Source organism: Myxocyprinus asiaticus, chromosome 13 (assembly GCF_019703515.2).
Source record: "Myxocyprinus asiaticus isolate MX2 ecotype Aquarium Trade chromosome 13, UBuf_Myxa_2, whole genome shotgun sequence".
In the NCBI taxonomy this organism is placed as follows: Eukaryota; Metazoa; Chordata; class Actinopteri; order Cypriniformes; family Catostomidae; genus Myxocyprinus; species Myxocyprinus asiaticus.
In genome coordinates, this window is record NC_059356.1 from 45,182,979 (window position 1) to 45,206,499 (window position 23,521).

Here is a 23,521-nt window from a genome sequence, read left to right on the forward strand (position 1 = left end):
AATAAAACATATGTTTACAGCAAAAAAAAAAAAAAAAAAAAAAAAAAAAAAAAAAACACTTCCTTTAAAGGGCCACACAGCACTTCCCTTTAAGACGAACCATAACAACCCAACAGCTGATGTGAAAGATGGCGGCTGCGAACACGGACTCTAGAGGAGCCGGAGAGCAAATCAAAGCCATTTTACGCCGCTGCAAGGGTCGACCGAGGCTGACGGACGCGGACCGGGCTCAGCGGCGACTTGAGTCACGGAAGAAGTATGATGTTCGGCGGGTTTATCTGGGAGAAGCGCATCAGGTCTGGAGCGAGCTGCGCCGACGCACGAGCCTGAGCGACGCTGGGCTCGCAGAGTATTTAATCCTGCTCAATTCAGCATACGGAGAGAAATACCAGGAGAAATATGGCAAGTATGTGTACAGATGTAATGACTGGCAAGTAAACACCCTACGAGAGCATGCATAACTCAAAATCGCTGTGCATAACGTATATATGACATTGCAAATAACTAGCTGTCCAGTTAATGCATGCATTGCATACAGAATATCAATGTAAATGCAATGCAATGCATGCATTGCATACATCAATGTATATGCTTAAACGTAGTAAATGGGCATACATGAGCTATTTGGATGCACAGCTAACAGAGTTAAAGTCTTCTTCATTCCCTTGCATTTTATGTATTGACTATTAAGTAGTATTGCATGTTAACAGAACCACCAAGTACCATTGCAACGTCACGTTTTTTGGCCTTGTAAATTGGAGTATCATGTTAAATATGGTATTTATAAAAATTGCATGGCAGACCATCTGATATCATCACTTGTACCATGGTTTTGGCCTTTTCTTTTCTTTCTTTTTTTTTTTTTTTTTGAATTGGTGGAGTGGACGTGATATCCTTTGAAATCACATTAGGAATCTGATTATCTCAAACTACTGCCATTTTTTTCTGCCAGCACTGCACAAGTCAACATATTCGTGTAAGCATTGATTTATGTCTAAGGGTATTTTCACACTTGGGTCCTCTTTAAAAGAACCAAACTCAGACCCCTTTAAGTTGACCAAAACCTGGACCGAGTGAAAAAGGACCCAATTCTCTTTGCGTTCACACTGTCTGTGACCTTGAAAGTGGGCTCAGATCTCTTTGGATGACCAGTTACAGGGTCTCAGTCCATTTTGCATTCACACTGGGTTGTTTTGTGGAACCCAGAACACTTTTTAAAAGACAGAATTTATGATTATTATTGTTAATATGACTATATTAGATATTAAGAGTACAATTTGCTCTACATATTAAATTGTGAGATTATTGAATGTGTTTAATACCCTTAAAATGAATAATTGGCATGAGTACAGGTGTCTTTGTCCAATAAAACACTTTATTGATCTTCTGCATAAAAAAATAACTGTATTACATAGTGTAAATATATAACATCTTGTTTTTATACATTAAGAGGGAAAATCAGTGTATTCAACTCAACGCATTGTATTTTTATATAAATAATACTGTATTTATTCACAACATTCAAGAAATTCAATCATGGGTCTTGGTAGATTAGTCGTATTATCAACATAAAAATACGATCGATCATGGTTTTGAAAGCTGGCACACTGGTGCAGTCAGAACAACCTGGAACGGAATACACTTAAAACAGTGGAGATGATTGTGGACTTTAGGAGGAACACCCCAACATTGACCCCCCTCACCATTCTAAACAGTTTTTTCCCTCAGGCTATCCATCTCATGAACAGTTAAAATTGCCCCATTGAGCAATAATTAATATCCAATACACATTACACATCTATTTATATTTATCCAACATATCCTACCTCTTCTGCCATTACATTCCCTTGCACTGTATATAACAGATTTGCATTTGTATCTTGTCTCTTCTCAGCACGTCTTCATTACTGTTCTACGGTAGCCTGTCAGGGCCAAACATGTTTGGTATTACACCAATGGGAAATCAAGTGAGCCCGGAGCACTTTGTGTTCACAATGGACGTTATTAGCAAACTGAACCGTATTCAGACCACCTCCCTAGACGGTCTCAGTTCGGTTCGCTTTAAAGGGGTCTGAGATCATTTGAAGTGTTAACATATGGTCCAAAAATCCTGCATACCGTGCTCAGACCCCCGAAACGGTCCAAGTGTGAAAACGCCCTTAATATAGCTTCATGTAGCTTTTAATATGGTGTTTAAGTGTAGCATGTCTCCCCTGCTTTGAACAGGAGCAAAAACCTGCCTAAACAATGCAGCAGTCATCGCAAAGGTGAGGAATATTTATGTAATTTATTTATGTTTATTTTATGTCTTGGGGAAAATAAAGTGCTCTTGGAATACTGGAGTCATTCCTGTTATGCAGTCCCTTCTGAACTCTGTAACTTATATAATTTATGTATATAAATCTTCATTGAATCGCAGCACAAACGTATACAGTTGAAGTCAGTATAATCTTAGGTTGAAGTCATTAAAACTCGTTTTTTTAACCACTCCACAGATTTACTATTAGTAAACTATAGTTTTGGCAACTACTATGTGTATGACATGAGTAACTTTTCCAACAATTGTTTACAGACCGATTGTTTCACATTTAATTGACTATATCACAATTCCGGTTGGTCAGAAGTTTACATACACTAAGTTAACTGTGCCTTTAAGCAGCTTGGAAAATTCCAGAAGACAATTAGCCAATTAGCTTCTGATAGGAGGTGTACTGAATTGGAGGTGTGCCTGTGGATGTATTTTAAGGGCTACCTTCAAACTCAGTGCCACTTTGCTTGACATCATGGGAAAAACAAAAGAAATCAGCCAAGACCTCAGAAAAAAAAACTGTGGACCTCCACATGTCTTGTTCATCCTTGGGAGCAATTTCCAAATGCCTGAAGGTACCACGTTCATCTGTACAAACAATAGTACGCAAGTATAAACACCATCGGACCATGCAGACATCATACTGCTCAGGAAGAAGACGCATTCTGTCTCCTAGAGATTAACGTAGTTTGGTGTAAAAAGTACAAATCAATCCCATAACAACAGCAAAGGACCTTCTGAAAATGCTGGAGGAAACAGGTAGACAAGTATCTATATCCACAGTAAAACAAGTCCTATATCAACATACCCTGACAGGCTGCTCAGCAAGGAAGAAGCCACTGCTCCAAAACTGCCATAACAAAAAGCCAGATTACAGTTTGTAAGATCTTACTTCTTGGAGAAACGTCCTCTGGTCTGATGAAACAAAAACTGTTTGGCCATAAGGACCACCGTTGTGTTTGGAGGAAAAAGGGAGAGGCTTGCAAGCCAAAGAACCCCATCCCAGCCGTGAAGCATGGGAGTGGCAGCATCATGTTGTGGGGGAGCATTATTGCAGGAGGGACTGGTGCACTTCACAAAATAGATTGCATCATGAGGAAGGAAAATGATGTGGATATATTGAAGCAACATCTCAAGACATCAGCCAGGAAGTTAAAGCTTGGTCACAAATGGGTCTCCCAAATGGATAATGACCCCAAGCATACCTCCAGAGTTGTGGCAAAATGGCTTAAGGACAACAAAGTCAAGGTATTGGAGTGGCCATCACAAAGCCCCGACCTCAGTCTGATAGAAAATTTGTGGGAAGAACTGAAAAAGCGTGTGCGAGCAAGGAGGCCCACAAACCTGACTCAGTTACACCAGTTCTGTCTGGAGGAATGGGACAAAATTCCAGCAACTTATTGTGAGAAGCTTGTGAAAGGCTACCCAAAACGTTTTGACCCAAGTTAAACAATTTAAAGGCAATGCTACCAAATACTAACAAAGTGTATGTAAACTTCTGACCCACTGGGAATGTGATGAAAGAAATAAAAGCTGAAATAAATAATTCTCTCTACTATTATTCTGACATTTCACATTCTTAAAATAAAGTAGTGATCCTAACTGAGCTAAGACGGGGAATGTTTTCTACGATTAAATGTCAGGAACTGTGAAAAACTGAGTTTAAATGTATTTGGCTATGGTGTATGTAAACTTCTGACTTCAACTATATGTTTCTTTAGACTTCAGACTTGCATAAATATGCTCTGGTCAAGCTCAGACAGAGAAATATTTTATGAATTATAACCTGAATATTGACACAATGGTAGGAAAATTGGCACAAGGGAAATAAGATAAAATTATCCATTGCCTAATGAGGGATTGAGAGTTAGCTGGAGGATGATGTTATTAAATACTTATTGTTTTTTGTCTTAAAGGAATATTACATAAGGCTAACAGGAAGAAAAGTGATATTGAGGACACTAGATACACCTATACATTTACCACCAATTAAAACAATGTTAAAAAGTTTGTTGTCTTAATGTGCAAATATTTGTTCACCTTACCAATGTGTATCTAGTAATTCTTATATGAGTACAATACCTCAGTTGGATATCCCTAGTTAAGATTACTTGAGTGCCATTTTGTTCAACAAACTAAGGAGTCTTTGAGGTGTACCCCCCCACAAAAAAGTTCCCGTAACCAAGGGAACTTACATTAACTTGGTTGATTCAACTTATAAAAAGTGTCCTATCAGCTTTACTTTATCCATGTGCATTGCATGAATATTATTTGTTTGCTTTAATGAAACTGGGCAGAGGATTTCTAGTTTCCTGCATGCTTTGCATGGTACTCGAGAGGGAGAGTAAATGTTAAGTGTTATTTTATGTGTCTTTGTGCAAGATGAACATAAACAGGGAGACTTGTTAGTGTTTAATGTTTTATTATGTCGAGATTTAGCAGAATTTCTATTATGTTGTAGTTTTTTGGGTTACCATCATGGTGAAGAATGGAGCTTGAGCCTAGGTTGAGGACCAATACAGTATATTTTAAGGTTTTTCCAAATTGCTTTATCTGTGGATCAATTGCTGTGCTAATCATTACATAGTGACCAAGTTGCGCTCAATCATACATGGGTGAGTGTATAAAATAAAGCGCATACTGTACAATACTTTAGTTTGACCTTTTTAAGTAGGGTAAGCCTTTCTAAACATGTTGGTGTGTACTACTGCCACTGTTCCTCAACACACAGCATTTAGTTAACATAAATTAATTGCCTTAAGTACAGTGGCTCAGATTAAGTAAGGAACACCGATTAAATATTTTAGGATCTGAGACTTCTATTTACTCTAACTTGATACAATTTAGTTAAACTTGAGTGAATGAAGGGAACAAGTTTACACAATTCAATTGAGTAAAATAAACAAATTTGTCTTAACAGTGTATATTTACTTCATTGTGATATTGTGCTAAAAGAAAACTAATATGATGTTTATAAATTGTGAGATCAATATTTTATCCTATATATGTATGTGTGTGTGTGTGTGTGTGTGTGTGTGTGAGTGAGTGAGTCAGAGAAACATTGTTGTTTTTCTCGCAGGGGGGAAGGTGTCTGCCACCAGTTTGCAGGCTTTAATGAGCTGGTATCAAGGGCACTGCCAGTCGTGCCCGCATGAGCCTGAACTACGGGCGGTGGAGCCAACAGTGGGTTTATCCACATCTGCACTTTGGCAGTGTTTGGCTGGTCATTCGTTTGTGCAGTATCTCCCCTGGCCTGCAGGAGGCGAGTCAGAAGTAGAAGATGACAATAATGAGAAAGATGATGGTGTTCCTGAAAAGAAATCTGCTCTCTGTGAAAATATCAAGAGTAGAAAAAGACTGCAAAACCAAAGGCAATTGCAAGGTATGAAAATCATTATGCTTCTTTCATTTCATGTTGGAACTACCGCAATTACAAGATGACAATTGAATGATTTGTTCACATCATTGGATAATTAATTGCTATTGCAAAACTCAAAAGGCTAAAATGTCTTTGGCTTATTTTGGCTTATAATTTCTACTTGTCCCTCAATTACGGTGGCCCAGGGGTGCACAACACAACTGAAAACACAACGTAAGTAAACCACAGCACAACAAAATTAAGCCATAACACAATGGAAATAAACCACAACACAACAGAAAAGCCACCAGTCCTGTAAATACAGGATCGTCCCGTATTTAATGATGCTGCGTACCGTCAAGTTCAACCATCCCGGCAGGGTAAAGTGATTTTAACTTTGATATTCATTCGGGAAAATGCCTACGGTGGGTAAGGGACCATTGGAGAAGTCCACGCATTGTGCTAAAACATTCTAAAACTCTGAAGGGGGTGTGGTAAGGGACCATATGATGATGTCAGCTAAGAAATCACAACAGAAACAAGCCACATCACAACAAATGATCAGAAAACAAATACTTACAAAATGATGTACTTATTTGTTGTGGCTTAATTTAGTTGTGTTCTGGCTTATTTTTGTTGTGTTATGGCTTAATTTAGTTTTGCTGTGGTGTATTTTCTATAATTTGGTTTTGTTGTGCACCCCTGTTACATCGTAATATGTAATTAATGGCGGGATGTGGCTAATAAAATGAAGACTGTCCAATTTTATCAGGATATCTGGTATCGACAGTGAAGTGAGAGAATTTCCAACAGTTTCCAATTGTCAAGAGTTTTACAAAGCTGTGAGTGTTTTCTATAACTCTGGAAATTATTGTATATATTTATTTATTTATTTATTAAACACATAAGAGACCCATTTCTTCTGCCAATGAGCTGCTATTGTAGTCCCCATTTCTCAACTTTTACATTGTCAATGAACAATGCATTTAATCTCCTCTTAATCTTGCTGATGCAGTCGATGAGTTCGAAAGTGACACTGAACAATCTTCCCCGATGGCTCATCAGACTACATGCACATCACTCAGTGACCTCCCAGGAACCCCTGTGGCCCACAGGAGCCCCGTCGCCTCAGAGCGCTGTCTAAGGAACCAGGCCGTGTGGGCGATGGAGGTGCTCATGTACCACGAAGCACAAGCTGCCATCACCGAGTCCGATAGGAAGGCCTCACGTCAGGATGCATCGAGAGACAGTGACCCTGTCCTGGAGCAAGTGGACGGTTCGAGAACTTTAGAGAAGGCGGAAAGTTATGAGTGCATGGAAGTCATGGCGCCCTTAACAGACAAGCGAGAAAGGGAAGATGTGGCCAATCGCCCGGAACAAGGTGTGGGGCAGGGGATCACGCACTCTATTGATCAAGGCATTGCACACATGCCGTTGGCAGCCGCCGCAGCACAGAGCGAGCTTTTCGAGACTCAGGATCTACAGACGGTGATGGGCGGCTGTGAGCTGCCAGACCAACGCTCCACACTAGATGGGTCACAAGTAGGTCAAAGGCGAACACAAAGTTTAGGCTTTGTTTAAAATCGCATTCTATAGTATCGTACAACTTTTACAATGGCCACAAGTTTGAAATCTCCATTTTCAGTTTTCTAATGTCATAGGATTCCAAAGTATGCTGTTATGGAGAGCATTTTCAAAAGTCTAAATTTTCGGAGGAGGAAAACGCCATTGTAGTGTGGATGAGAGGTGTAAATATAACAAAATTAAACAAAGACGCATTAGTCTGGATGTGGCCTATGTTTGCAGTTATGAAGTACAGTTGTGCTCAAAAGTTTGCATACCCTTGGAGAACTGGTAATATAAATACCATTTTTAAAGAAAACATGAGTGAGCAGGCAAAACACATTTCTTTTATTTCTTATGGGATTCATATTCAACTGTAGGTTATAACAGAATGGCACAATCATAAAACAAAACATGGCAACAAAGAACAAAATGAAATGACCCCTGTTCAAAAGTCTTCATACTCTTAGTTCTTAATACTGTGTATTGCCCCCTTTAGCATCAATGACAGCGTGCAGTGTTTTGTAATAGTTGTCTATGAGGCCCCAAATTCTCGCAGGTGGTATAGCTGCCCATTCGTCTTAGCAAAATGCCTCCAGGTCATGCAAAGTCTTTGGTCGTCTTGCATGAACCGCACGTTTGAGATCTCCCCAGAGTGGCTCGATGATATTAAGGTCAGGAGACTGTGATGGCCACTCCAGAACCTTCACCTTTTTCTGCTGTAACCACTGGAGGGTCAACTTGGCCTTGTGCTTAGGGTCATTGTCGTGCTGGAAAGTCCAAGAGTGTCCCATGCTCAGCTTTCGTGCAAAAGAATGCAAATTGTCTGCCAGTGTTTTCTGATAACATGCTGCATTCATCTTGCCATCAATTTTCACAAGATTCCCCGTGCCTTTAGAGCTCACGCCCCCCCCAAAACATTAGTGAGCCACCACCATGCTTCACAGTGGGGATGGTATTCTTTTCACTATAGGCCTTGTTGACCCCTCTCCAAACATAGTGCTCGTGGATGTGACCATAAAGCTCTATTTTGGTCTCGTCACTCCAAATTACAGTGTGCCAGAAGCTGTGAGGCGTGTCAAGGTGTTGTCAGACATATTGTAACCAGGCTTTTTTGTGGCATTGGCACAGTAAAGGCTTCTTTCTGGCAACTTGACCATGCAGCTCATTTTTGCTCAAGTATCATCGTATTGTGCTCCTCGAAACAACCACACCGTCTTTTTCCAGAGCAGCCTGTATTTCTCCGGAGGTTACCTGTGGGTTTTTCTTTGTATCCCGAACAATTATTCTGGCAGTTGTGTCTGAAATCTTTCTTGGTCTACCTGACCTTGGCTTGGTATCAAGAGATTCCCGAATTTTCCACTTCTTAATAAGTGATTGAACAGTACTGACTGGCATTTTCAAGGCTTTGGATATCTTTTTATAACCTTTTCCATCTTTATAAAGTTCCATTACCTTGTTACGCAGGTCTTTTGACAGTTCTTTTCTGCTCCCCATGGCTCAGTATCTAGCCTGCTCAGTGCATCCACGTGAGAGCTAACAAACTCATTGACTATTTATACACAGACACTAATTGCCATTTAAACCTGTGTGTGTGTGACCTTGTGTGTCTGTAACAAGGCCAAACATTCAAGGGTATGTAAACTTTTGATCAGGGCCATTTGGGTGATTTCTGTTATCATTATGATTTAAAAAGGAGCCAAACAACTATGTGATAATAAATGGCTTCATATGATCACTATCCTTAAATAAAAAACAGTTTTTTTGCATGATCAGTCATATTTTCAAAATCAATGCCAAAATTTTAAAATTTCTGCCAACATTTGAGCACAACTGTATATAGGTGATTAATGAAAACACACAAGAACATGTCTGGGTCATATTTCACACCAAAATGAAAAGAAAGGCATTGATTTTTGATTTATTTTATTTTTTATTGTGACTGTATTTTCATGGTAGTTAAGCACTGTTTCACCCACATTTCTCTTTATGGAATGCAAAAAAAACAAAACAAAATAGTTACATTACTGCAATACAATAATAATCTAATGGCAGTCACCATTGAGAATAACAAGGAAACATAAAAAATGTTCATTTCTGTACAAACAGAAATGTACCATAATATACAGTGTCCATGTTTCAGGCATTACACAGGATGTCATTTTGATGCCTGTATATTTTAGGTTAAAAACCATATTATTAAATGATATAAACTTAATACACTTAACATTCTGGAACTATAAAAATATGCTTTTTCATGTAAACTTTTAGTTCATCAAGAGGGACCCTTCCATGAACAAAAATTAATACACATGTGGAGACAGTAATTTTAACAATTTACTGTAAAACTACATGTATATGTTTAACAAGAGAATACATTTTTACAGTTAATTATACTGTAAAATAATACTTTTTACATCAAAAAACATTATTTTTTTTATCATATTTTACTGTAAAATTACATGTATTGTCTTAAATATATTATCATTTTTACTACTTATGCAACTACCTGTTAACCAATTAACATTTTTATTTTTACTGTAACATTTTTACATTCTTTTTCCATTAAAATTGCATACTGTGCATTACGGTAATAAGAATTTGAGGGTAAAATGTGTATTAATGTCATGAAAATAATATAACAAAAGTACATTGTGGTAGTACTTGTTGAATTGCCTTTAATTTATTCTGATTTAAAATAAAAATCATTAGAGTCTATGAGAATAATAGCAATCACCATTGAGAATAATAAGAAAACAAAGAAAGGAAAATGTCTAGTTGTATTGTGGTAATACGAATTTGAGGGTAAAATGTGCTTAAAGTTGATGTAATTTCTGCGCCACCAAACAGAATTGCACAAATAGACTTTTTCAAAACAGCTTTCTGAATATGCCTCCCGTCTTCCGTTGGTCAAACAAAGAGAGAGTCCTGCCCCCAACTCACGCCATTGGTTGAGTAAGGTTGTTGGGGCGGATCTAAGCGGGTGCCATGGAAAGAGAGTGATTACAGTTTTTGAGAAAATTAACCTATGAATGGCTAATAGTGTCTGCATATTAAGCTGGGTAGGGAGAAGGTATTTTAACACAGAAAAAGTTAAATACTTAAGACTTAATTGTCAAGAAAATAATATAAGCAAACAATTTTAATAATAAAAAATAGGCTTCATTTACTTAATGCAAAATTATTTGATCTTGATTTGGGGGCGAAATGTGACCCGGACCTGTTAAATGAGAATCACCCATGTTACCCATGTGTACAGTATGCAAATGTTCTGTATGTATGGCACACCTGGATGACCTCCTACTTTTCCCTAAATGTGCAGTTTACAACCAGAGCGCCCTACACTTAATACTGTATCTAACCCTCAAAGCAAAACTCGACTTGTTCTTCCATTTCAACGTTTGTTTATTAGCTGTGATTTTAACAACTCTTTATTGACTATTGAATTGGACATAAGACATAGTGATAGACCGATATATCGGCCAGGTCGATTAACTGTGTTCACTTGGCCAATTAACCGAATGGTTAACTTTGCCTTGTGTCAGTTCCAAAATCTACCAAATAGATTTGTCAGTACTTTCTGTTTTCAAGAGTTTTTATTTTCAAGTTTATGCAAACTTGGTCAAATATTGCATGAAAGAGGTTTTTCACTTTAGAAATTGTGTACATCTGATTTGCTGTTGTTAAATTGTATTACGTTTATCAGCATTTAGCCATATCGACCACCAGCCATTCTGCTCTTTAGATATCGGCATCGGTCAATGAAAATGCCATGTTGGTCGACCATGAATATTTTCCCAAATTGAAATTAAAAATGCCTTGTAAACATTTATTTGCAAGATGATAACTGGACGTCACGTGCTGAATTAAACATGTTGAGGTCATTTGTCAACAATGTAACATAATACCATATGAAAAGTTTATTGGTGCCTAATGTGAATAACATTGATAAACTTTGGCAGAAAAGAGCACAGTGAGCTTGGAACTAATTCGGAACAGTCTTGGTTGTACATAAGAGAAGCCAGTCACAGCTGGCAAAGGATGCAATCTAAATGTGTTTTACTGTGAGAATTTCTACTGTGAAGGTTTTTCCTGGTGTATCATGAACTAAAGCTTCAATTACTTTGAGGTACGCAAGTTCCTTTTTATAATCTTATTAAACTTCCTGTTTGACTTCACATTGGCCGAGCACAGCCCCCCGCACTTGATTTGCATTGTATATGTTTGCATGTAAATGAGACCCCCATGTATGTGTTTCAGAAAGGGATTATGCAGGCGACCAATGTCAGGGCATGCCCCATAATTTGACTATTTGCACACTTGAGGCTTTTTCATGATTTTGCTTTGCTGTGCACTCATGCACTGCTGTTTCTGAGGCCTGTTTCTCTTGTCTGTTTGGTTTATTTATTTATTTTTTTCATGGTCAGCTATACAGTTATTATTTGTGGAAGAACTATAGTTAGTATTACTTGGGTGAATCTCATGAAACCTGTTAAGAACATGTTCACACGAAAATCAAAATAAATGATCAATTATATTTCTTTAACTACCATTGTAAGTGCATTTCCCCCTTCTCATTATTGTAATGCAAAAAATATAATTCTCATTAATGGCATGTGAAAATAGTAATGAAACATTTTGGGTGTTTCTTCAACTTTGGACAATTTTATCTCTGTAAACTTTTCTAGAAAATCTCGTTAAAACATTTTTCCCACTCATTAGTGTGTGTGTGTGTGTGTGTGTTTTTATATATATAATATAATATATATACACATGCGCACACACACACAGTTGAAGTCAGTTTACATACACTTAGGTTGAAGTCATTAATACTCCACAGATTTCATATTAGCAAACTATTGTTTTGGCAAGTCGTTTTGGACATCTAATTTGGGCATGACACAAGTAATTTTTCCAACTATTGTTTACAGACAGATTGTTTCACTTTTAATTGTCTATAACAATTCCGGTTGGTCAGAAGTTTACATACACTAAGTTAATTGTGCCTTTAAGCAGCTTGGAAAATTCCAGAAAATTATGTCAAGCCTTCAGGCAATTAGCCAATTAGCTTCTGATTGGCTAATTAGAGTCAACTGGCAGTGTACCTGTGGATGTATTTTAAGGGCTACCTTCAAACTCAGTGCCCCTTTGCTTGACATCATGGGAAAATCAAAATAAATCAGCCAAGACCTCAGAAAAAAAATTGTGGACCTCCACAAGTCTGGTTCATCCTTGGGAGCAATTTCCAAATGCCTGAAGGTACCACGTTCATCTGTACAAACAATATTACGCCAGTATAAACACCATGGGACCACGCAGCCATCATACCGCTCAAGAAGGAGAAGCGTTCTGACTCCTAGAGATGAACGTAGTTTGTTGTGAAGTGCAAATCAATCCCATAACAACAGCAAAGGACCTTGTGAAGATGCTGGAGGAAACAGGTAGACAAGTATCTATATCCACAGTAAAATTTGTCCCATATCGACATAACCTGAAAGGCTGCTCAGCAAGGAAGAAGCCACTGCTCCAAAACTGCCATAAAAAAGCCAGACTACAGTTTGCAAATGCACATGGGGACAAAGATCTTACTTTTTGGTCTGATGAAACTAAAATTGAACTGTTTGGCCATAATGACCATCGTAATGTTTGGAGGAAAAAGGGTGAGGCTTGCAAGCCGAAGAACACCATCCCTACTGTGAAGTACCTCCAAAGTTGTGGCAAAATGGCTTAAGGACAACAAAGTCAAGGTATTGGAGTGGCCATCTTAAAGCCCTGACCTCAATCTGATAGAAGATTTATGGGCAGAACTGAAAAGGTGTGTGCGAGCAAAGAGGCCTACAAACCTGACTCAGTTACACCAGTTCTGTCTGGAGGAATGGGACAAAATTCCAGCAACTTATTGTGAGAAGCTTGTGGAAGGCTACCCAAAATGTTTGACCCAAGTTAAACAATTTAAAAGCAATGCTACCAAATATTAACAAATTGTATGTAAACTTCTGACCCACTGGGAATGTGATGAAAGAAATAAAAGCTGAAAAGCAAAAGTAACAGTCAGTATCTGGTGTGGCCACCAGCTGCATTAAGTACTGCAGTGCATCTCATCCTCATGGACTGCACCAGATTTACTAGTCCTTGCTGTGAGATGTTACCCCACTCTTCCACCAAAGCACTTGCAAGTTCCCGGATATTTGTGGGGGGAATGGCCCTAGCCCTCACCCTCCGATCTAACAGGTCCCAGACCTGCTCAGTGGGATTGAGATCCGGGCTCTTCACTGGCCATGGCAGAACACTGTCATTCCTGTCTTGCAGACATCTCGCACAGAACGAGCAGTATGGCTGGTGGCATTGTCATGATAGTGGGTCATGTCAGGATGAGCCTGCAGGAAGGGTACCACATGAGGGAGGAGGATGTCTTCCCTGTAATGCACAGCGTTGAGATCGCCTGCAATAACAACAAGCACAGTCCAGTGATGCTGTTACACACCGCCCCAGACCATGACGGACCCTCCACTTCCAAATCAATCCTGCTCCAGAGAACAGGCCTCAGTGTAATGCTCATTCCTTCGACGATAAACGCAAGTCCGGCCACCACCCCTGGTGGGACAAAACCGTGACTCGTCAGTGAAGAGTACTTTTTGCCAGTCCTGTCTGGTCCAGCGAAGGTGGGTTTGTGCCCATAGGCGACGTTGTTGCCGGTGATGTCTGATAAGGACCTGCCTTACAACAGGCCTACAAGCCCTCAGTCCAGCCTCTCTCAGCCTTTTGCGGACAAAAGTCCGGTGTAACTCGAGCAGTTGTTTCTATCCTGTACCTGTCACACAGGTGTGATATTTGGATGTACCGATCCTGTGCAGGTGTTGTTACACGTGGTCTGCCACTGCAAGGATGATCAGCTGTCCTTCCTGTCTCCCTTTAGCACTGTCTTAGGCATCTCACAGTACGGACATTGCAGTTTATTGCCCTGGCCACATCTGCAGTCCTCATGCCTCCATGCAGCATGCCTAGGGACCCTGGACATCTTTCTTTTGGTGTTTTTCAGAGTCAGTAGAAAGGTCTCTTTAGTGTCCTAAGTTTTTATAACTGTGACCTTAATTGCCTACCATCTGTCAGCTGTTAGTGTCTTAATGTCCGTTCCACAGGTACATGTTCATTAATTGTTTATGGTTCATTGATCAAGCATGGAAAACATTGTTTAAACCCTTTACAATAAAGACCTGTAAATTTATTTTGGATTTTTACAAAATTATCTTTAAAATACAGTGTCCTGAAAAAGGGACGTTTCTTTTTTTGCTGAGTTTATAACAAAAGAAAAAAGTAAATCTGTTAGAAATAAACCCTAGGGACATGAAAGTGCCCAAAGTTGAGGAAACGTCCATTTCCCCCTTCAATTTTCATTGCTGTAATGCTAAAACTATAGGCTTATTCTCATTAATGTAATGTGAAAGTATGAATTATATATTTATATTGATTTATTTAAATTGTGAAGTATTTATGGAAATATCTGTTGTTCTGCATTCATGCTAATTTCAATAAAAACATTAAAATGACCAATTTTTTTTGTTTACTGTAACAACTGTATTCCATTAATGAGAATCTAATGAAATAATTTGTGAGATTTCCCCCTTTTACCTCTGTAATTTGGGGAAAGAGCGTTTATTGCCATGAAAATAATGTCACAATACAGAATACATATTTTGATTTTGAGTTGAAATATGACCTGAACATTTTTTCATGAGATTCACCCAATGATGGACTTACTATTAATAAAATCTGAACTAGTCAACCTAATTTCCACATTTCAAAACATTTCAATTACTGTCTACATCTCTCTTTTCCTCTTCTCGTCTGCCCAGTAGCTGCTCATAATTACAGGTCCCAGTTACGAGGCTCTGACGTCTGAGGGCATTCAGCTGAACGTGGGTGGTGGAGATGTGGAGGAGGTCACATGTACTGTGATTGGGGACATGACGTATAATCACATGTGCCAGTCAGGAGCGACCTCGGGTCCCATCATCGTCACAGGTTTCGAACAGCTTGTATTCATCACGGTCACGATCCAAAGAGCACTGCTGACCTGTGTTTGACTTCAGGACAGCACGTGTGCGCTATAAACATTAATTATAAGGCAATGACAGGGCCCTAACTGTGTGTGTTTTGAAACACTTTAACAACCTCTGACAATCTTAACAGCTTCCTCATGAGTTTGGTTCAAATTTAACCATTTATTGATTTTTTTTTTTTTTTTTTTTTTTTTTTTTCCTCCAAGAATCTAAACGTACTAAATTATACTAAGATAAATAGATAAATGTATTTCTAAAGCAAAATTGATAGTAAGACTTGTTTGAGAGAATATATCTTCAATTCTTCAATTTGTACACTATTGGCATAATTTTTTAAGCGTAAACATCACTTTATTTTGTTATTAATGCTTATAACTAGAAAAAAACTGTTTGACAATGGGGTTACATTTTTTTTTTTTTAAATTCAAGATATGTTCACTTAAAACAAGTCTTAATATCTTACAGAATTTAGAAAATAAAATGTACTTTTTTTTTCAGTGTTTGGATTAAATCTGGAATTTCTAGAAGACCTACAGTGTAAAAAAAAAAAAAAAGATATATATTTTTTTGTATTTAGTATTTTTGTCTTGTTTTCCAGTAAATTTTCTAAAAATTCTTAAACCAAGAAAAAATTACTTGCAGCAACATGACAAGATATTTTGAATCTTCAGATATTTAGAAATCTAACAAAAATTATTGGGGTTAAATCCCAGGAGATCAGCAGTTACAGAAATACTCAAACCAGCTCGTCTGGCACCAACAATCATCCATGCAATTATCTGATCAGCCAAATCGTGTGGCAACAGTGCAGTGTATAAAATTATGCAGATACGGGTCATGAGCTTCAGTTAATGTTCACATCAACCATCAGAATGGGGAAACAATGTGATCTCAGTGATTTGGACTGTGGCATGAGTGTTGGTACCAAATGGGCTGGTTTGATTCTAGAATTTACTCAGAATGGTGCCAAAAACAAAAAAACATCCTGTGAGCGGCAGTTCTGCAGATGTAAATGCCTTGTTGATGAGAGAGGTCAACAGAGAATGGCCAGACTGGTTCGAACTGACAAAGTCTACTGTAACTCAGATAACCACTCTGTACAATTGTGGTGAGAAGAATATCATCTCAGTGTGCTATTCTATGATGTGGGTTGGTGCTGTTTTGGTGGCACAAGGGGGAGCTACATAATATTAGGCAGGTGGTTTTAATGTTGTGGCTGATCGGTGAAAATGTGGTTTATTTTTTTATAAATATATTTTTATTTTTATAAATATATTTGTGTGGAAATGTTCTTTTAGATCTTTGAAGTGGTAATCTTTTGAAGGCGCTCCAGTTGTTTATATTGTCCCATGCTTGCAGATATGGGTGAGAAGCAGTTATTGGAACCCAGTGAAGAAACGCACTGTCCGAAGGAGCTTCACAGATCTTTGAATAGGTTAGAAACATGAAAACATAAGTCTGAGACTTGGACTCGAGTCACACTTTAGATGCAAAAAAACTGACTTGCGACTCATAAACCGTATTAAAGTGTGTAACTCACTTGAATGACACCTCAAATCCTGTGGCTTGTTGAGGAGAGGCGTGCTGCTACTTTTAAAATGATCAGCCTTACTATAAACTAGTCATTTATAAATAATTATAAGAAATACCATTGATCAAAAACTGTTTCGAACAACTTCACACTCTACAAAATGAAGTGAACCCACTCATTTTGGTACTGTACTTCAACATATCTGGGCCATCAGGAAGTCTTTGAAATGTGATTTTGGTAAGATCGCTCATCTCACAAGTCAACTGTATTTGTGTTATAGAACTAAGAGGAGCCGAAGGGGTCCAGTAATCGAGGCGGACGGCATGCTGAAGATGTTCCACTGTCCATATGAAGGCTGCAGTCAGGTGTACGTGGCCATCAGCAGTTTCCAGGTGAGATCATCTGAACACATCTGTGCTTTCACAATGCATGTCTAATCAAACCCTGAGCATGCAAACCAGTTCTACTGTAAAAACCGTCTAAAAATAGAAGGTGTAATGTAATATGCTGGCAAATGTGTTTGTATATAGTTTAAAAGTTTGGAATAATGTACAGATTTTGCTCTTATGGAAAGAAATTGGTACTTTTATTCACCAAAGTGGCATTCAACTGATCACAATGTATAGTCAGGACATTAATAATGTCTTTCTTTGCCCACTCTAACCTTTTCTTTTTGTTTTTCTGTTTCAAAAGTGGCTTATTCTTTGCAATTCTTCCCATAAGGCCTGCACCCCTGAGTCTTCTCTTTACTGTTGTACATGAAACTGGTGTTGAGCGGGTAGAATTCAATGAAGCTGTCAGCTGAGGACATGTGAGGCGTCTATTTCTCAAACTAGAGACTCTGATGTACTTATCCTCTTGTTTAGTTGTACATCTGGTCTTCCACATCTCTTTCTGTCCTTGTTAGAGCCAGTTGTCCTTTGTCTTTGAAGACAGTAGTGTACACCTGTGTATGAAATCTTCAGTTTTTTGCAATTTCAAGCACTGTATAGCCTTCATTCCTCAAAACAATGATTGACTGATGAGTTTCTAAAGAAAGCTGTTTCTTTTTTGCCATTTTAGACCTAATATTGACCTTAAGACATGCCAGTCTATTGCATACTGTGGCAACTCAAAAACAAACACAAAGACAATGTTAAGCTTCATTTAACGACCAAATAGCTTTCAGCTGTGTTTGATATAATGGCAAGTGATTTTCTAGAAACAAATCAGCAATTTTGCATGATTACTGAAGGATAAGGTGTTGGAGTGATGGCTGCTGGAAATGGGACATGTCTAGATTTGATCAAAAATGACTTTTTTCAAATAGTGATGGTGCTGTTTTTTACATCAGTAATGTCCTGACTATACTTTGTGATCAGCTGAATGCCACTTTGGTGAATTAAAGTACCAATTTCCTTCCGAAACAGCTAAATCTGTACATTATTCCAAACTTTTGGCCGTGTGTGTGTGTGTGTGTGTGTGTGTGTGTGTGTGTGTGTGTGTGTGTGTGTGTGTGTGTGTGTGTGTGTGAGTGTGTGAGTGTGTGTGTGAGTGTGTGTGTGTGTATGTATGTGTATATATATATATATATATATATATATATATATATATATATATATATATATACACACAGTTTATATTATTTTGTTGACAAGATTACCACTGAGTGTGTATCATTTTGAAAGCTGATTGTATGTTGTACGATTGGACAGAATCATGTGAACCTGGTACACAGGAAGGGTCGGACCAAAGTCTGTCCACATCCAGGCTGTGGGAAAAAGTTTTATTTGTCCAACCACCTTCACCGTCACATGATCATTCACTCAGGTACATGCATCAAATTATGTTTTTAGTAGGCTTTACTGTGATGAGTCAGAGATACAGTAAATGCCATTGTTGTTGAAGTCTTGCCCTTTTTGACAAATGCACTCATTTAAACACACTGCAACATTTATGGGCTTTCATATGTAAAACCTATGTATATTAAAACATTTTGTTTGTTAATGTAATTTAAAAAAATTACCATTTTAAATGAAATAATAATTAATGTGTTTAACATTTAAAAATTATAATATTATAATTTTCATTTAATGTAATGTGTTAAATGTACATAAAAAATTATTAAATAAATAGTATAATTTAATTGAAATACAATTTAATTAAGAGAACTTAAAAAATTATGTAAATAGAATTTAAAGTGAATTAAAAGATCTATACAATTGTGTTTTTGTTTGTGTGTTTTTTTGTTTTTTTTTACCCTAACAACATTAATGATGTATATCAGCATTTAGAACAGGGCCGGCACTAGGATGAGATCTTTGGGGGGACATTATAACCTTTAGGGTGGGCAATAGGTTCTCTAGTTTTGCTGCACGACCTTGTTTGGGAGTGTCAGATGTTTCTGGGGGCACGAGCTCCCCTAGCCAACACTTAGACCTGGTCATGATTTTGCAACGTGTTTTTTTTCTTTTCTTTTTTTTTCTCCTCCACAGGAGTGCGAGACTTCATCTGTGAGACGTGCGGCAAATCATTCAAACGCAAGAATCATTTAGAGGTGCACAGACGAACCCACACGGGAGAGACGCCGTTACAGTGAGTTCACAACTGTGAATCACTCTGGCTCATTTGCCATATTTAATAATGGTCTTGCTCACTTTAACAGAGGTAAATTGTGGGTAATTTCCTGCTTGTAGCACCTAGTATGCCTGCTTTGGTTTATCTTTTACCTGTACGTGAATGAGGTCACACACTGTTACATGCTTGAGATTATACGTTAGCTCTCTGTCAAACCCTAGTGCTGTCTACTGTCTACATGGACGGCTAACTTCTAAAGCAGCATCCTACCCCAGATGGGGGAGGAACACTTTGCGTAACTCGATTTGCAGTTGATTCCAATAGAGATTGGCATCTACTGTAAAGTGATAGTTCATCCAAAAATTAAACTGTCACCATTTACTCCTTTGTGTTCCATGAAAGAAATAAAGTCATGCAGGTTTGGAATGACATGATTGAGTTAATGATGCCAGAACTTTCATTTTTGGGGAAACTATCTTTTTTTGTAACATCTCTTTATTGTGTGTGTGTGTGTGTGTGTGTGTGTGTGTGTGTGTGTGTGTGTGTGTGTGCGTTTTATAAATCCACCCCTACAGATGTGAGATATGTGGGTATCAGTGTCGACAGCGAGCGTCACTCAACTGGCACATGAGGAAACACACATCTGAAGCACACTTCAACTACACATGTGAGGACTGCGGCAAACGATTCGAGAAACTCGACAGCGTCAAGTTCCACAAACTCAAGAGCCATCCAGACAAACAGAGCTCCTGAAGAAAGAATGATTGAACTCTTAAAGACGAAAATAAACTTGAGAATGTGCACAGTTTTATTAAGGCTGCACTTGAACAAAGTGTTTCTTAGCAGTAGTTGCATTTGTGCACTGAATTTTTAGAAAAACCTTTTCTAAAGGTAAAGGTAAGGGCCTGGTATTGGCCTGAAAAAAAAGCAATGTTTGCTAAATCATAATGGACATGGAAAAGAAAATAGTTATTTACTGTGCTGGACACAGAAATCGGAAACAGATTCTACTTGCATTAAAAAATTACCGATTGACTTTGATGCATTTTTGTTTTGTAATGCATAAAGTTTTTATTTACGATCTCAGTTGATGGACTTATAGTTGAGTCCAAAAGTCTGAGACCACTGCAATACATTAGTATTTTTTTTCCATTTAATCTTGGAAATAAACAGTTTTAGGTTTTAAAACAAATAAACCAAAGAAAAGTTATAATAATATTTGAGATTCTACATGTTTCCTAATCGCTAATCAAGTAAGCAAATTTGTGAAATTGACCAGGAAAACTCCGAACAGATGGTCAGATTTTCTTGCTTCCATTGAAGCACACAAGATGTTCTCTGGAACATTCTCAATTCATGCTGGATAACTTGATCATCAGGTTTTGTTCACGGCAGCTCCAGTGCATGGAAAAGTAGGAAATATCAAATACTAAGTTATTCTGAAATTCACATACAGTTTTCAGTTAAACTTTTCAATCAAAATGTAATGCATTGTAATGAAAAAATAGTAACTTTGAAATGAATGTAAAATAGAAGCATTTTCACTAGTGTTCTCAGAGTTTTGGACCCCACTGGACATATGGATGCAATACCTTATAGAAACTATGACCATACTGCTTCACACATCTCTGCCAAGACTTGATGCAATGTCTTTTGTAATCCATGTTTTTTTAAATCGGTCTTTCTAATTGGAAATTGAGCACAACTGTTCGGTTCTGGAAGTAAAAATCACATTAATTCTTTCAATTTATTGTTCATGCTTATAAAACTTTAAAGACAGACCTACCTTGCGCTCCTCAGTTAATCAAAGGTATATTCTTCTGCTGAAGCCATCAGTCCACCTTATTTCAACTTCATATTTTAAATATCGTTTTAAATAGTGAAATTTCTGATGCAGAACTACACTACCCCTTATCCTAAGGGGGAAAATCCATCAATGAGAATCGCGATCAACAAAGCGTGCCAAAAGAGCTCTGTGGCAAACGCACACTTTCATTGCACACTGTGAATAACACAACTGAGCTGAACTCCCTACACCCTTAAACTACTTGCATATTTATTCCTAAATATTTTGCAATATGCATATGGTTTCTATACTTATAATCAACAACTTTAAATCAAATTGTAGCTTTTTTAATTTACGTAATTCGAAACGCTCATGGGATTGTAGTTCATGCCCAAAGGACACAGTCTTGTACACTTTGTCTTTTTGTCCCATTTTCAAGTACTTTACTTTTATTTTTTATTCAAGTTTGTAATGTTGTATTTCGCCTCAGAGCTGGTTGGTTTTGTTCATGGCTTATAACTCTTTTATGAAGGATATTGTGGAATCCCTATCAAAGAAGTGAATGGGAAAATACTTCTGAAACCAGGACGGCTGAAAAAGTGGGCAGGCACTGTTGCGCTTTGTTCACAGAGAATCTTGTTAAGCTGACATTTTAACCAAAAGATTATTCCTTAAACGGATCAACATGATATTGTAATCCAACATGCTTGCATTTTTAGCTTACATAGATCCTTTGGGTTCACCTTGGTGGTGCTGATTAGATCTCCATGGAGATATCTCTAAAGAGGTTTGTTTTCTATTCATTAGTGAGTGCACAGACACATTTCAGGTACCTGTTAAACCTTGTGTAAATGTCAAAATACAGTCAACGCACAGTCTCTCACAATTCTGGAAAGTGTTGATGGTTTTCAATCGTGTAAACTTAAGCAGAATCTTGCTGACAAAGTCTGAAATTAGAGCGCAACACTTGTTGTTTTGTTTTTTTTCAACACTAATGCATTTGTCTGAAAATGTCTCGGGAGATGCACACACGTCATGATTTTAATAGTTTATGCTGCTTCATCCGTTGAAAGCCCTATAACGTGTATTTCGTCCTCATGGCAATTGCTCTAACATTAAAATGCACGGGGAAGTGTTATTAAATACTTAAACTCTCAGGAAAAATGTTCACTTGTGCTGAGCTCTCATTCTCTGTTTTGTGGTAAGTTTGATGTAAATGTTAATAATTTTTTACCATTTGTATTTCGTGTCGGTCCTAATTTTTTAAAATAAAAGGTGTACCAGGTAAATTATTTTGTACAGTGTTTAATGATGAAAAAATTCATATATTTACTGTAAGCACAATGACCTGTTTAAAGGGTTATGAAGGTGTTGAGTTATGACTCCATGCTATGGGCCTTGAGCTTTATTTAAGGCTGTAGGGAACTCGGTGATGACAGCATATTTTAATTGGCTGGTTAAGGTTAGGAAAATACTGGCTTGTCCACAAGTGGAACAATGACGTTAAGTTTCTCTCAATAAATAGACTTTTGCATCTGACTGGCTTGTACTGTATTTTCTCTACTCCACCCCTTTTCCTTTCTGTAGAACTTTTTTTCCAACTAAGGAAATTTCATTCTTTTAAAAATAATTTTTGGGCTCGCTTTCTTTTCAAATTTTGAACTTCAGAAATGTATTGTTTTTAAACTTTAGAACTTTTAAACATTCTTTTGGAAAACAATTTTGAAGTTTTATGCTTTTCCTCGAGAAAAAAAAATATCATCTTGCTTTAGAAGGTTCTTTGAAACTTTCTTTGATCTTTTTACATTGCTTTTGTTACAACAGTGTCAAGGAGGACACAACATGATTGGGGGCTTATCTGGGATTTTGAACTTTCCTTGGAATGTTCAGTCTTTCTTTTGCCCTGTCTTTAAAACTTGATACATTTCAAACTTTCGAACTTTTATTGGAATGTCCAAAAATAATTTCAGATGTTCTTGCTGTCGAATATTTATTTATTTATTTATTTATTTATTTATTTTTTTTTTTTGAATTTTTGTGGTTACTTTTGTTATGACCCCATCTAGGGTGAGGCTGCAACATAATTGGGGGCTCGTCCGGGATTTCAAATTTTCATTGGAATGTTCAAACTTTCTTTCAAACTTCCTTTTGAACTTTCATTGGAATGGTTAGAATTTCTTTCATACTTGATGTTTTTCTTGCAAACTTTTGATCGTTCTATCAGTTTTCTTTTTTAACTTGCATTTGTAATTTCTTGAAAATGCATAGCCTCTCCATGGATTCTATCCCATTGATGTATAGTATGCGGATTAATTTTCCCTGACATTCTATTGTGTTGAACTTTGTCTAGGGATCAGGC

The 23,521-nt window shown here is 37.6% G+C and overlaps 1 protein-coding gene across 3 annotated transcripts; it reads left to right on the forward strand.

The window, feature by feature from the left end:
* Positions 1 to 27: 27 nt before the first annotated feature.
* On the forward strand, positions 28 to 22,151 carry LOC127450233 (zinc finger protein 653-like). 3 transcript variants are annotated; one of them, XR_007898936.1, is made up of 10 exons: positions 28 to 406; positions 2,227 to 2,267; positions 5,388 to 5,690; positions 6,682 to 7,208; positions 15,086 to 15,251; positions 16,649 to 16,724; positions 17,101 to 17,212; positions 18,515 to 18,629; positions 19,295 to 19,466; positions 19,952 to 20,072. XR_007898936.1 is itself a non-coding variant. In XM_051714152.1 (10 exons), exons 1-10 carry the CDS (start codon positions 129 to 131, stop codon positions 20,127 to 20,129), a joined length of 1,896 nt encoding a protein of 631 aa, XP_051570112.1. In that variant the 5' UTR covers positions 28 to 128; the 3' UTR covers positions 20,130 to 22,151. The 3 variants fall into 3 exon arrangements, 2 of the variants coding, with proteins under 2 accessions (XP_051570112.1, XP_051570114.1); XM_051714152.1 differs by having other exon boundaries at positions 19,295 to 19,394; positions 19,952 to 22,151; XM_051714154.1 differs by lacking the exon at positions 28 to 406 and having other exon boundaries at positions 2,249 to 2,267; positions 5,351 to 5,690; positions 19,295 to 19,394; positions 19,952 to 22,151.
* The last annotated feature ends 1,370 nt before the right edge of the window (positions 22,152 to 23,521 follow it).